Below are 15,810 nucleotides of genomic sequence, written 5' to 3'. Positions count from 1 at the left end.
GTAGCTTTCTATTGGTCGACTACAACGACAGGGCGGGGGATAGGCACATGTGTTTTCAAAGTCCGCCCGTGCAAAGCAAAGTATCTTCTTCAGCTGAAGAGGTTGATGGCAGTAATTACGATGTCTATCCGGATATCAAATATGAACGGTGGAACCCAAATATGGATATTAACGCAAAAACCTACCTGGATGCATGGAATGTATTAGAATAAATTACCGCTGATTTGCCCTCGAAAGATCAACAGGTAAACAATGTCCCGTTACTTCGTTCTAACGGTGTAGTCTACGTGGGAATAACGGTGCAACCGTGAATAACGAGTCTTCTGTATAATGTTAGCCTACAAATTGAACCGGACATACCCTACTTTATTTCTACAAAGAGTGATCATCTAAAATATAACCAAAGAGGCCTTGACAGTGTTCAAGCTAAAACAAATATTGTTATGTGTTTCAGTTTTACTGTCTTTGATGAGGCTGTCTCATATTTATAGTGTTCAACAATCACTTTTTTCGATATACTTCAGAGAGTTACGGAGTTAATGGAGTATTCTGTGGGTTATAGGTTACTAGTTGTGTGGGTATCGATGCGTCAGCGAGATTCAAGTATGTTTAATTTAAGCTACTCATATCCAATGAAAAGCCGAGGTAATGCTCCCTTATCAGTCGGAAAGTGTTTTGACTTGACAACGAAACATAAACCGTGACTTTCTTCCTTCCACCTGTCACGCAGAAAAAAAAGGAGCCTGTAGGCCAGCCCAGGTTGATATGATTATGCCCAGTAGCCTACACCCATTGCTTCAGAAAATAAATAAATAAATATATATATAATTAATTGAACAGTGTTTATTCATCGCTGTTTCTTATAGTGTGTTTCTGTATTTGATTATTCAATTGACCGTAATAGACCTATGCATGAATTAATGACAGTCGGCCTAGCCTACCTAAATATATTAACCTGCACTTATTTGATTATGATCCGAATTTAAAGTTAGACTAGGAAAAATATTTCTCTCAAACATAATGTTAATTCTGACAACCCTGATTCAAAACAATGAATTAAAGCCAACTGTCAACCCTGACATCCCATAGTAGCAGGTCATTCCATAATGAAAGGTGCTGCAGTGCTGCTGAATATTGGATATAAATGATTGATCTATTCTTTGCAATAATATATATTTTTTAAAGGAGCAGGTTTATGTAACCAGTTTCCATCTGTCTCAGCTGGTCCTAATTGCACGCAGGCAAAATAAACAGTTGCAGTCTGTGTGGTGCAGCTAAGCCCAGTGCACACAGTCACACTCTGATGACCTGGTTAGATAAGGGTTGATGTGGAATCTAATGAATGGACTTCACAATGACAGATTTCATTTGAGGAAACAGATTGGGCGTAACTGAGGCGTGCTGTTTGTTGATTTCCAGCCCAGTCTTATTTGTTGTCCCTGACTTTCTGGACTCAGTAGACAGTATCAGTTTGATACTGTAGCCAGCGTCTCTGCCGGTGTCTGATGTTCATGTTCTTGGTCTGTCATATTATGTCAGTGTGTATACTGGATATCTTTCCATTGGTTCATCCCTTCATCATTACGCTTGTTTTAGCCTTGAATGTATTTAGTGGTGTTGGTGTTGTGGTACAACGCAGGTATTGGTAGATGGTCAGTGGGGCCAAATGACTTGTTAGATAGCAAGGAAGCATAGTGATTATGAGGTGGTTGCGGTCTGATTTGACCTGTTAATTGTAATTGTAATGTGTGGTGTGTGGTAGTGTAGTTAGTTAGCTGGAGAAGATTAGGACGTCCCATAGGAAGCTCATTCACAGTGAACCAGCCTCTATCTCTCTCAGGATAGTAGGCCCGGCCTGTGGGTCATACGTCGCTACATGAAATATTCACCGATAACCTCATGAAATGCAGATGTAAAAATAGATCCAAGTTATTTTTATTTTGTAGTTTTATTCCAGGTGTTTCACTGATCTAGTGGTATCTCAAGAGTTCAGCTGTCTTGTGTGTTCACCACAAACATGATGGATTCATCATGATACATTTACATTTTAAGTAGGACTTTGTCCATTTAAACTAAATACTTGTTGAATTACTTTTTGTTGTTGAAGGAGAGTATTGTATATGAAATTACATAGGGATGCAGAAAGGTGGGAGGGTTAGTTTGGGAGGTGGAGTTGGGGACTAAACCCCAGTCTCCGGAGGGAACAATATTTATGCATAGCTCCCCAGGAGTTAGAACAAATTAAGCCCCAAACTCCCAATAATGCATCATGCAAATCAACACTAGTTTCTATTCCTAGTCAACCTGACAGTGACATCACTGGATGAGTAAAACAGAGATGAGGGACTTGGATGAGATGGAGCTTTCAAGACAACTGGGAACTCTGGGAAAAATCACAATGTCAGTGATCTTCATGTCAGAAAGTCTGTGTTCTAGAAAGATGCCTGAGTTTCCCCACTTGGAGTTCCAAGTTGGATGCTTGTTTTTTTCCCAGAGTTCCCTGTTGTCTTGAATGCACCTCTGTGCCTTTTCAAAGTCACATTCAGTGAAGAGTGCAATATTTTCAAGGGATAATTAAATGAATTAAATTATACACACTGATTTCTTCTACTTTAGAGCTTTTATCTTTTACAATCAAAAGGCCTACTTAGTGTACATCAATTGGTAATAGCCTACTCTAAATACCAAGTGTTTACGCCAAGGGAATTTGAGAGTGTGGACACGTATTCACTATCCAATATTGGACAAGACAGATCACACTTCATAACGAGACACAAATGTGTCTTTTCAACCCGCAAGGGCCAACCAAAATAACCATAGTGTGCAACCGACTGCCTCTCACACGGGACTTCATCCAAATGACATCTTGACCTTCTCTCTGTGACAGTGGTTCAAATCACTGTTAGTTGTTTTGGCATTAGGGTGGAAGTAAGCCGGCAGACAATAATTCATACCCTGTGGTGCATTCTAATGGCTCTCTCAGGCCACACAGATGCAGTCGATAGTTACTGGGTTTTCTAGTTCAGTTGTCCTCGTTGCTCTGTTGCATGCACTGCAAGGTTATTGTTGCTTTAAAAGAGACCATCCTGTATAGAGCTTGTTTACAGGCTGGCCCTTTAAACCTGATTACATGACTACGTTGTAGAAGTTGTTGAGTTAAGAGTAGAAGAAGAAACTGAACAGGTGTTATTCTATTCCCCTGGTAGATCATTGAAAGATCCCACAGAAAATATGGACTAAAATATGTCTACTTAACTGTTACAGTGGGGGACAAGCATTGGACATTAGCACTATGTAAATGAACAATTGGGGGAAAAATATCAAGTAAAAAGATGTTGGGAAAAGGTATGATCACTGATCTTTTTTGCAGAAACCCACATACATGGACACCACAGGAGGACGGCTCATAATAATGTCTGGAACGGAGCCAATGGAATGGCATCAAACACCTGGAAACCATGGAAACAATGTGTTTGATGTACAGTGCCTTGCGAAAGTATTCGGCCCCTTGAACTTTGCGACCTTTTGCCACATTTCAGGCTTCAAACATAAAGATATAAAACTGTATTTTTTTGTGAAGAATCAACAACAAGTGGGACACAATCATGAAGTGGAACGACATTTATTGGATATTTCAAACTTTTTTAACAAATCAAAAACTGAAAAATTGGGCGTGCAAAATTATTCAGCCCCCTTAAGTTAATACTTTGTAGCGCCACCTTTTGCTGCGATTACAGCTGTAAGTCGCTTGGGGTATGTCTCTATCAGTTTTGCACATCGAGACACTGACATTTTTTCCCATTCCTCCTTGCAAAACAGCTCGAGCTCAGTGAGGTTGGATGGAGAGCATTTGTGAACAGCAGTTTTCAGTTCTTTCCACAGATTCTCGATTGGATTCATCTCTGCAGTTCATCCAGAGTGATCATGGGCATCTTGGCTGCATCTCTGATCAGTCTTCTCCTTGTATGAGCTGAAAGTTTAGAGGGACGGCCAGGTCTTGGTAGATTTGCAGTGGTCTGATACTCCTTCCATTTCAATATTATGGCTTGCAAAGTGCTCCTTGGGATGTTTAAAGCTTGGGAAATCTTTTTGTATCCAAATCCGGCTTTAAACTTCTTCACAACAGTATCTCGGACCTGCCTGGTGTGTTCCTTGTTCTTCATGATGCTCTCTGTACTTTTAACGGACCTCTGAGACTATCACAGTGCAGGTGCATTTATTTTAGACTTGATTACACACAGGTGGATTGTATTTATCATCATTAGTCATTTAGGTCAACATTGGATCATTCAGAGATCCTCACTGAACTTCTGGAGAGAGTTTGCTGCACTGAAAGTAAATGGGCTGAATAATTTTGCACGCCCAATTTTTCAGTTTTTGATTTGTTAAAAAAGTTTGAAATATCCAATAAATGTCGTTCCACTTCATGATTGTGTCCCACTTGTTGTTGATTCCTCACAAGAAAATACAGTTTTATATCTTTATGTTTGAAGCCTGAAATGTGGCAAAGGTCACAAAGTTCAAGGGGGCCGAATACTTTCGCAAGGCACTGTATTTGATACCATTCCACCGATTCCGCCCCAGTCATTGCCATGAGCCCGTCCTCCCCAATTCAGGTGCCACCAACCTCCTGTGATGGACACACATAGTGGTTCCTTTGTGCTCCAATGACTTGTTTGATTAACATGAACCTGATCTGTAATGTGACTTTCAACTGGCTGGTCTAGCCTAATTAATACCAGCACTAAGCAGAGCTGAGAGGATCTGTTATCTTGTCAGCTGACACAGAACTGGAATAGAAAATGTCTGTCATGTCTACAATCCCAGAGCCCAACATTTACTTAAATATTGTAAAATGTACAGTAGAATGTATTTACTTCCGTGTGAACGGTCAAGTTGTGGTGCACATTTGAGTGTTGAATGCATCATTTAGACAATAGGTTGAACGTCGTTGATCTTTCCTTGTGGTTCCACCAATTAGTCTTAACACAGACTTTTCTGTTTGCTTGTCCTTTCCACAGCCCACTTCACGGATGAGGTCCGAGACACCCATAAGAGAGGAGGACTGAGCAGGCCCCTCGCCAGCACGGCTCTCCTCTGGAGAAGCCCAGGTGCAACAGCAGCAGGGGCAGCTTTTCCCCATCCAACTCCCTAGGACCCAAAAATCCTAAACTCCACATTTCCTGTCTTAGTGGGTCCCCGCGAGCGTTCAAAACTGTTTCTCCAACGCTTCTACCAAAAACTCAGACTGTTTTCCAGAGCAGAAGCAGCGGTTGGGCCCAGCTGCTCCTCCTCCCAGGGGGAAGCCATGGGGAGCGTGCGAAGCCACCGCTACAGCATTGTCTCCTCCGAGGAAGACGGCATGAAGCTAGCCGCCATCGCCGCCGTGCCCAACGGCTACGCCAACGGCACGGTGGCCAAGGTTCACACTGCGCAGCAGCAGGCTGTGAGCCGCTTCGTCCAGAAAGACGGCCACTGCAATGTGCAGTTCATCAACATGAGCGGGAAGGGCCAGCGTTACCTTGCCGACCTGTTCACCACCTGTGTGGACATCCGCTGGCGCTGGATGTTGATCATCTTCTGCCTGTCCTTCCTCCTCTCCTGGCTCTTCTTCGGCTTCGTCTTCTGGCTGGTAGCGCTCTCCTACGGCGACCTGGAGAACGAGACGCAGATGTGCGTGTCTAACGTCAACAGCTTCACCGCCGCCTTCCTCTTCTCCGTGGAGACACAGACCACCATTGGCTACGGCTACCGCTACGTCACCGAGGAGTGTCCCGTGGCCGTCTTCATGGTGGTCTTCCAGAGCATCTTCGGCTGCATCATCGACGCCTTCATCATTGGCGCCGTCATGGCTAAGATGGCCAAGCCCAAGAAGAGGAACGAGACACTGATCTTCAGCCACTACGCTACGGTGGCCATGCGGGACAGCAAGCTGTGCCTGATGTGGCGCGTGGGGAACCTGCGCAAGAGCCACCTGGTGGAGGCCCACGTGCGCGCCCACCTCCTCAGGTCGCGAACCACGGCCGAAGGCGAGTATATCCCCCTGGACCAGATGGACATCGACGTGGGCTTCGACAGCGGCGTCGACCGCGTCTTCCTGGTGTCGCCCATCACCATTGTCCATGAGATCGACGAGGACAGCCCCTTGTATGAGATGAGCAAACAGGAGCTGGAAACGTCCCAGTTTGAGATGGTGGTGATCCTGGAAGGTATGGTGGAAGCCACGGCCATGACCACCCAGTGCCGCAGCTCCTACGTGGCCAGCGAGGTTCTCTGGGGCCACCGCTTCGAGCCAGTCCTGTTCGAGGAGAATAACTACTACAAGGTGGACTACTCACGCTTTGAGAAAACCTACGAGGTGAGCAGCACGCCCCAGTGTAGTGCCAGGGACCTGGCCGAGAAGAAGTCTCTGGTCTCTTGCTCCAACTCCTTCTGTTACGAGAACGAGGTGGCCCTTGAAAAAGTGGAGATGGAGGAGACGTTTGACGAGGAGAAAGAGGAGGATGGGGAGGAAAAGGAGGAGGTAAAAATGGAGGATCAGGTTGCTATTGAGAACGCAACACTGGAGGAGACAAACACAGACACAGTCTCTGTACATTCTGAACACAATCAGGAGACCAGGAGTCTGACGATGCCTTCAGAAGCAAGGCCTCTAAGACGAGAATCAGAAATATGACTGCAGAGATGTTAGGGGGAAAATACTACATGAAATACTATTATGATAGGTTTGACCTTTGCTCCTAACAGCTGTCTGTACTACTGCAGGATGGCTTGACTGTGAGGTGAGTGTCATTTTCTGAGGAAGACACTCAGGCACAAGCGAATACAGAATTAACAGACCAGAGAAAATGATGCAATATTATTTATTCTCTTTACACAAGTCCCTCATCTGGTGGGAAGCGATGGTAGATTGACTGAGAGGAGTTGATGGCTCTTCTGGCCCGTGGCACTATAGGAATGAGACGGGTTAGGTAGCATTTTATACAGTGTGTGTGTGCGTGCGTGCGTGCGTGCGTGAGCCTTTGAAAGTTGCAAGAGAACATTGGAAAGTTGTCACATTGAGACACTCCACACGAAAAAATTATATATACCTATACTTTAGAAGTATTACTATATTTATATACTATAGTATTTACTGTAGTGTTTTCGTGGATCTGTCTGTAGTATACTGTAGTATTTACTATAGCGTTTTTCTAGACATTACTGTATTATACTGTAGTATTTACTATAGTGTTTTTGCAGACATTCCTGTAGTATTTACTATAGTGTTTTTGCAGACATTACTGTAGTATACTGTAGTATTTACTATAGTGTTTTGCAGACATTACTGTAGTATACTGTAGTATTTACTATAGTGTTTTTGCAGACATTACTGTAGTATACTGTAGTTTTTACTGTAGTGTTTTGCAGACATTACTGTAGTATACTGTAGTATTTACTATAGTGTTTTTGCAGACATTACTGTAGTATACTGTAGTTTTTACTATAGTGTTTTTGCAGACATTACTGTAGTATACTGTAGTATTTACTATAGTGTTTTTGCAGACATTACTGTAGTATACTGTAGTTTTTACTATAGTGTTTTTGCAGACATTACTGTAGTATACAGTATAGTATTTACTATAGTATTTTGGTTTTATTCTCTTTTGTTATCTGTCTGTGGCACAAATTGGGGTGTGGGGGAAGGGAATGTGCAGGACATATGCAAATGCAATATTAGCATACCAATGCAATGTGTACTGTAGTATTCTACAGTATTCAAAAAAGTATATAGTAAGCACTAAATCAGGGTTCCCTAATTAGTGGCCCTCAGGCCGAATTTATTTGGCCCCCCAAGTTTTCATTATTTATCATTTTCATTGTTGGACATAAAAGACTGTAAAAACACCAGGAAATCTATTCCCATGCGTAATATATATGTGATCTTATACAAATATAAGCAAAGTTTGAAATTGTTCTGTTTTAGTCAAATATTATATATTTTTGGTGCTTCTTGCGACCAATTTGTAATTATGTTCCTGGCCCCCCGACTACCTGCTCAAGAAAAAATCAGCCCGCAGCTGAATCTAGTTTATGATCCTTGCACTACATGATCGAGGGATACTACAGTGTATAGTATAGTACTCTACATTATACTACAACATTCCGTAGTAAGCACTATACGATCAAGGGATACTACAGTGTGGAGTGCAGTATTCTACAGTATACTACAGTTTGCTACAGTTTAATCGCTGTAAACGCAACAACCAAAGAGATGTTTCTATTTGCATATTTTGTAAATATGAGCTGCCCCGATATTTTGAATTAGCTTAGTGAATTAGCTTAGTGTTGTTTACTTGGACTAATTAAGGGTGGCTGGAGAGGGATAGTGTTTGTAGCAGGGAAGGAGTGTTGTATTCCCAATCAACCAGCCTCTCCTATTGTGTTCTCAACTTTCCAAATAGCTGTGGAAATATAGGAAATGTATCCAGAACAAAGGGAAGAGATCATTTTTTGTGTAAAAGATTGTCTCAGTTAGATTTCAAGAGATGTAGCTACAGCATGTAGTTATTTGTTTCATTTTACTGTTGCACAGTTTGACAATCTACAATTATACACAGCTTAATCTCCGTACAAAAATTATATTTAATTTTTCACCCTTTGAAAATAATCTTTGAAGATTACATGTAATACCACTAATTTGGCCACAGTTTTCCAACAGGTCGTCTTCCTCCATAAAAACAACCCCCATCTATGTGTGGGGTGTGTGTGTGTGTGCGTGTGCGTGTGTGTGTGTGTGCGTGTGTGTGCGTGTGTGTGTGTGTGTCGTGCATGTGTGTATCTAGCGCTGCATAGCTCATATTAGTGTGGTACTGTACATTATGCTTCAGTCAATCTTCTTGTTGTCTTAGTACAGATGTAGGATCTTAATTTGACCGGTATTGTCTCAGGAAAATAATCCTGCAGCAAACAGATTTGAGCATTTAGTCTTTTTCGCCAATGTAATGTTGCTTGATCAGTGGTTAGGCTATTAGCTGGCCAAAGTTAGGCTACATGAAAAGTGCAATACTGATAATATGTTAGTGTGGGTTTTCAGTGAATGTATATAAATCGCCAAGCTCATCTGCGTTCCTCCAGCGCAGTAATATTTTCAGCGGCAACAGAGTGGTCAAATTAAGATCCTACATATTTATAGCATCTTTTGCAACGTGAGCCTTAACTCAAGTCTCAGTAACATGAGCCATCACTTGAGATTTGGCTTTAAAACAGCTCACAGTGCATGAGGTGTCATATAAACCAGCAGGAAGATACATCTCAACGGTCCAGGGATGTCTAGTACAGGGGTTCCCAAACCTTTTTGGCCCACAACCCCATTTTGATATTTTGGCCCACGACCCCATTTTGATATTTTGGCCCACGACCCCACCATGTGAAAAAGGTGATGTAATCAGCGGCCAATGTTTACTTTTTAAATTTGGGCTATGACAGTCTATTACAAACCAGTCTGACAGGACTTTTGAATGCAGTATAGTTTGAAGTGACTGAAATGCATCATAAAGGTATTGGGAAGTTCAGAAGATCATCAGGCAACAATTCTGTATGATCTTCTGTGTAGAAAATAACATTTCATTGACGATGTTCTTTTCACCCAGTCTGATTTAGTGCCTGGTCTTGTCGTAATGAGTCCTGCGCTGATTTTGGTCAGAAGGAAACATAAGACACATACAGGATGTGCTCCTGAGTGTCTTATCTCTCAGTGATGGGGTCATAATATTGTGTAGCTTAAACATTTAAAAAAATAGAGCCTCATTTGTAGGAAGAAAACACAAACCGCTCAGCTTATTACAACCGCATCTAGCACCAAACGGAGGTTACTGACCTAACCCCGGTTCTATGAACCAAGCGCGATTTAGTTCATTTAATTTCAGTTTCTCTCATGACCCCATTTTAAAATCAGGCAACCACACATGAAGTAGCAATCCCTACTTAGGTAAACGCTGACCTAGGATGAGATGAAGAAGGATAAGACAGTGATTTCATTCAACGGAACTCCCACTGAATAGATGTGTTAAATAGGTCAATTGAACCGGACCAAAACAATGGAATTGCCATGGAAATGCGTGGGGGAAAGAGCTGTGGGGGAAAGAGCCGTGGGGGAAAGAGTCATGGGGGAAAGAGTCGTGGGGGAAAGAGCTGTGGGGGAAAGAGCCGTGGGGGAAAGAGCCGTGGGGGAAAGAGCCGCGGGGGAAAGAGCCGCGGGGGAAAGCTCCCGAGTCTCTCATTGCCCCCCAGCAAAATGTGCCTACATTAAGGCAATATTTTATGTGTACAGTACCTTCAGAAAGTATTCATACCTCTTGACTTATTCCACATTTTGTTGTGTTACAGCCTGAATTCGAAATTGATTAAATATATGTTTTTTTTTCTCACCATCTACTATCCCCCTTCCCCTTTCCCTTACACATCATACCTCAAAATGACATCTACTAGGTATCCCCTTCCCCTTTCCCTTACACACCATACCTCAAAATGACATCTACTAGGTATCCCCTTCCCCTTTCCCTTACACACCATACCTCAAAATGACATCTACTAGGTATCCCCTTCCCCTTTCCCTTACACACCATACCTCAAAATGACATCTACTAGGTATCCCCTTTCCCTTACACACCATACCTCAAAATGACATCTACTAGGTATCCCCTTCCCCTTTCCCTTTCCCAAAAATGACATCTACTAGGTATCCCATACCTCAAAATGACATCTACTAGGTATCCCCTTCCCCACACCATTTCATCTACTAGGTATCCCCTTCCCCTTTCCCTTACACACCATACCTCAAAATGACATCTACTAGGTATCCCCTTCCCCTTTCCCTTACACACCATACCTCAAAATGACATCTACTAGGTATCCCCTTCTCCTTTCCCTTACACACCATACCTCAAAATGTTTTTAGAAATGTCTGCTAATTTATTGAAAATTAAATAAATAAATATCTCATTTACAAGTATTCACACGCCTGAGTCAATACATTTCAGAATCACCATTGGCAGCGATTACAAATGAATTCATTTGTTAAAAATTCCACTTTGACATTATGGGGTATTGTATGTAGATCAGAGAGACACAATCAACATTTGATCAATTTACAATTCAGGCTAAACACAACAAAATGGAGGGAAAAGTGTGAATACTTATTGAAAGCTCTGTATTTCACCCTGTGTTGAGGTACAAATCAGAGTATATTGTTTGTATGGATGTCAACCCCAACACATGTTGATGTCATCTTCACCAATCAACTGCATTACAGTTAAAAAATGAATTTGACTACCAGCACAGATTTCTGTATGCTAGCTATGCTTATCAGCTTTATACGAACGGGAGTTAGCATTTAGAATCACAGCCAAATATATCCAAATCGGACTTAATCCTTGCGTCAATCTAAGTATTTCACCTGTGCGTCTATCTAAGTAACATAATAAACAAAACCACATCAAAATACGTCACTTTAAACTAGAGATACATTTTTTGTAAGACTGAAAATCGGTCTTTTCACGAAAACGGCTGTAGCATCCGAATGGGTTGGCCTACAAACTAATATGACCGTTCTATGGAAACACAATGGTGATCTCCGATTTGCTCTACGACCCCATAATCCCCATGGGACTTGTCTGAAGTCAGTAATGCTGATGTGCCAACATCTATCTGTGGAGTCCGAACAGTTTGGGCTACAAACTAATATGACCCCACTGTGGAAAGGGGAGACTCTCACCAACACATCTGAGCAGTTTGGGCTACAAACTAATATGACCCCACTGTGGAAAGGAGAGACTCTCACCAACACATCTGAGCAGTTTGGGCTACAAACTAATATGACCCCACTGTGGAAAGGGGAGACTCTCACCAACACATCTGAGCAGTTTGGGCTACAAACTAATATGACCCCACTGTGGAAAGGGGAGACTCTCACCAACACATCTGAGCAGTTTGGGCTACAAACTAATATGACCCCACTGTGGAAAGGGGAGACTCTCACCAACACATCTGAGCAGTTTGGGCTACAAACTAATATGACCCCACTGTGGAAAGGGGAGACTCTCACCAACACATCTGAGCAGTTTGGGCTACAAACTAATATGACCCCGCTGTGGAAAGGGGAGACTCTCACCAACACATCTGAGCAGTTTGGGCTACAAACTAATATGACCCCACTGTGGAAAGGGGAGACTCTCACCAACACATCTGAGCAGTTTGGGCTACAAACTAATATGACCCCACTGTGGAAAGGGGAGACTCTCACCAACACATCTGAGCAGTTTGGGCTACAAACTAATATGACCCCACTGTGGAAAGGGGAGACTCTCACCAACACATCTGAGTTCCTTTGACTCCTTTACCGCATCTATGGACGAATGAATTGGATTAGAACACTTGGTTCCCATCTTTTTTGACATCATCTCTGTCTCCTTCTGTATGTCGGCCTGGGCTTGTGTGTCAGGCCAGACCCCTCAGGATCCAGACACCCTGAGCTAGAAAGCTGGAAGGGAGTGTGCAGATGAATGTAGGTAATAAAGTGCTGCTAAGTTACATGTGTACATATGGTTAGAATGAAACGTAGGAGTCCAAATGTATTGTTTGTCTGTTAAAAGTATCCATTTTGAACAACAGTAAAAATGTGGAGGTACTTACTTCATTGAAAACCATGTAGAAAGACCTGATTCTATCAGTGGTATCAGTTATCCAAAGCTACAGTGCACTTTCCTCTTCAAGAGAAACCTCCCCCTCCTCCAATTCCATGACACTGACACTAGAAACCTTTTATTTATTCAGTTTTTGCGTAAAGCCAAATGTACATAAAACCTTTGTCTGTTCTTTTTTTTTTGTTGATTTGAAACCATCTGTTATCATATAATGTCGACTACTACTGTGTATTTAGATCAGTGTTTTGGCCTTGTCTGACTGGGGACATTACAAACCTTGTTACTTTGCTGTGTGTGATTAGTCTCCTTAGGCAGACAGGGTTACCTCCCACAATGTTCAGTGCTGTTGCCCGAGGTCTGGGAAGACTAGTGTGTGCTGGGTCTTGTGAAGAGGGAGCAAAGCTGTTGTTTTGTCACTTCTGAAAGGACCAGCACTTTGTGTTGTCACATTGCTTTAAGGCATGGTGCATAGAGAACGAGGCGGACAAGTTCTCTTATCTTTCAGACACAGACAGTGCGGCACACAAAAGCTGAACAGACAGACACACATACAGGCACACAAACGTACACACTAATGCACACGCACTAAAGAACTATAGTCGTACAAAAATATGGAGCTTTTTATTCTGGCTATATACAGTAGGCCTAACGAATCTTCACAATTTGTTACCGTAGACATGCACAAATTCTACTCCGAATGTACGTTTATTGTTGAAATTGTTTGCAACTTGCTCAAAAGTGTCACTTTTTATTGCCTATGTCGTTAACATAGACAAATACAAATGTTGTATTTTTTATTGTTAGCAAATTCTTCATAAGAAAATGTGTATGAGATGATATATAAGAGAATGTCCATGGAGGTCTGATACACAGAGGTTGTCATACGGGGATGCCAGAGTTTGTGTGTATTGGGTTGTCATACGGGGATGCCAGAGTTTGTGTGTATTGGGTTGTCATACGGGGATGCCAGAGTTTGTGTGTATTGGGTTGTCATACGGGGATGCCAGAGTTTGTGTGTATTGGGTTGTCATACGGGGATGCCAGAGTTTGTGTGTATTGGGTTGTCATGCGGGGATGCCAGAGTTTGTGTGTATTGGGTTGTCATACGGGGATGCCAGAGTTTGTGTGTATTGGGTTGTCATACGGGGATGCCAGAGTTTGTGTGTATTGGGTTGTCATTCGGGGATGCCAGAGTTTGTGTGTATTGGGTTGTCATACGGGGATGCCAGAGTTTGTGTGTATTGGGTTGTCATACGGGGATGCCAGAGTTTGTGTGTATTGGGTTGTCATTCGGGGATGCCAGAGTTTGTGTGTATTGGGTTGTCATACGGGGATGCCAGAGTTTGTGTGTATTGGGTTGTCATACAGGGATGCCAGAGTTTGTGTGTATTGGGTTGTCATACGGGGATGCCAGAGTTTGTGTGTATTGGGTTGTCATACGGGGATGCCAGAGTTTGTGTGTATTGGGTTGTCATACGGGGATGCCAGAGTTTGTGTGTATTGGGTTGTCATACGGGGATGCCAGAGTTTGTGTGTATTGGGTTGTCATACGGGGATGCCAGAGTTTGTGTGTATTGGGTTGTCATACGGGGATGCCAGAGTTTGTGTGTATTGGGTTGTCATACTTCCCTTCTATGTTGCTTCTTCTTTTGAGTCTATTTTTCTATCAGAGTCTTCCTATAATGTCCTGCACAAACCAGAAGTTGTACAGATTTTTTTTATTTTGTGAATTATATTGTAGATACGTATTAATATTGCAGTTGTTGATAATAATATTATTATTATGTCTGTGACAATTTTGTTGAGTCTTTTTCAATAAAAAGTAACATAAATCCTCAAATACATCCGTTTCCGAATGATTGGTGTTTGTTGAATGTGAACCCTTACCACATCAATTACAAGTGGTTCAGTTACAGTACAGGTATATACACATTTGAGCCTTTGTCTCACAACAGCAGGCCCTGGCCTATGCAATCCAGTCAGAAAGACAAAGCATCTAGCTATGTTTGTTACGGTATCTATGTTTACATAAGGTGTGGAAAATATCGGATTTCTAAGGGGGTTGATTTTTCCAAAGATGTCAGTTTATGACCTACATAATACATGAGAGAGAGAGAGAGAGAGAGAGAGAGAGAGAGAGAGAGAGAGAGAGAGAGAGAGAGAGAGAGCGAGAGAGAGAGAGAGAGAGAGAGAGAGAGAGAGAGAGAGAGAGAGAGAGAGAGAGACAGAGAGAGAGAGAGAGAGAGAGAGAGAGAGAGAGCTAGACAGAGACAGACAGAGAGAGAGAGAGAGAGAGAGAGAGAGAGAGAGAGAGAGAGAGCTAGACAGAGACATACAGAGAGAGAGAGAGAGAGAGAGAGAGAGAGAGAGAGAGAGAGAGCTAGACAGAGACAGACAGAGAGAGGGAGAGAGAGAGAGAGAGAGAGAGAGAGAGAGAGAGAGAGAGAGACACATAGAGAGAGAGAAAGAGAGACAGAGACAGACATAGAGAGAGAGAAAGAGAGAGAGAGAGAGAGAGAGAGAGAGAGAGAGAGAGAGAGAGAGAGAGAGGAGCCCTGATAGAATGAACTGGACGGGGGCTGGTTGTGTTGGAGGCTCCCTCAAATTTAGACCAATGGCCCAGATTCCAAGCCATTTGCTGTCAGAGCTCACACCATCCATTTATTCACCAAACTTGACTGACTGAAAAGTTTAGCGAAGCCCACAGAGACACCAAGCTATTTTAATCCCCTCCTCTGTTGGATGTCATTTTGAACAGCAGGCATGGAAGGAACGCTTCTCTTTGGTAAACTATGGAAAGAGGACAGCTATAATGTGGTCCTGAACTGCAGACTACTGACAGGGGACAATGTCATGCTTTTACAATGAATTCAGTTGTACTCAAAGCTTTCTTTGGAGTTATATTGTGCTCATTTGTAAATTGTATTGATTGGTACACAAGCATGTCGATATGAATCTTAACATATTGTCAACGTCTAAAAGAGAGAGGGGACAGAGAGACTCCGAAAGAGAACAGTCCCAAACCTTTTTTATGAGGACTCTTCATTCAAGGTTCATATGAAATTCACAGGTCATTTGCTTAATTCATAGATTGTGTTGATAATAGCAGCTGTGGGCTCTGATGCCG

General features: G+C 42.5%; 1 protein-coding gene across 11 annotated transcripts; it reads left to right on the top strand.

The window, feature by feature from the left end:
* Window positions 1–72: 72 nt before the first annotated feature.
* On the top strand, window positions 73–14,519 carry LOC118376848 (inward rectifier potassium channel 2-like). 11 transcript variants are annotated; one of them, XM_052513407.1, is made up of 4 exons: window positions 73–245; window positions 5,022–10,629; window positions 10,785–13,876; window positions 14,098–14,519. In XM_052513407.1, the coding sequence occupies exon 2, from the start codon at window positions 5,309–5,311 to the stop codon at window positions 6,674–6,676; it is 1,368 nt and encodes a 455-aa protein (XP_052369367.1). In that variant the 5' UTR covers window positions 73–245; window positions 5,022–5,308; the 3' UTR covers window positions 6,677–10,629; window positions 10,785–13,876; window positions 14,098–14,519. The 11 variants fall into 11 exon arrangements, 10 of the variants coding, with proteins under 10 accessions (XP_052369367.1, XP_052369365.1, XP_052369366.1 ...); XM_052513405.1 differs by having other exon boundaries at window positions 14,061–14,519; XM_052513406.1 differs by having other exon boundaries at window positions 10,785–13,987.
* The last annotated feature ends 1,291 nt before the right edge of the window (window positions 14,520–15,810 follow it).

The sequence above is a fragment of the Oncorhynchus keta genome, unplaced genomic scaffold (genome assembly GCF_023373465.1).
Source record: "Oncorhynchus keta strain PuntledgeMale-10-30-2019 unplaced genomic scaffold, Oket_V2 Un_scaffold_10655_pilon_pilon, whole genome shotgun sequence".
NCBI lineage: Eukaryota > Metazoa > Chordata > Actinopteri > Salmoniformes > Salmonidae > Oncorhynchus > Oncorhynchus keta.
The sequence above is the reverse complement of the archived record's forward strand: the minus strand, read 5'-3'. Positions and strand labels throughout refer to the sequence as shown.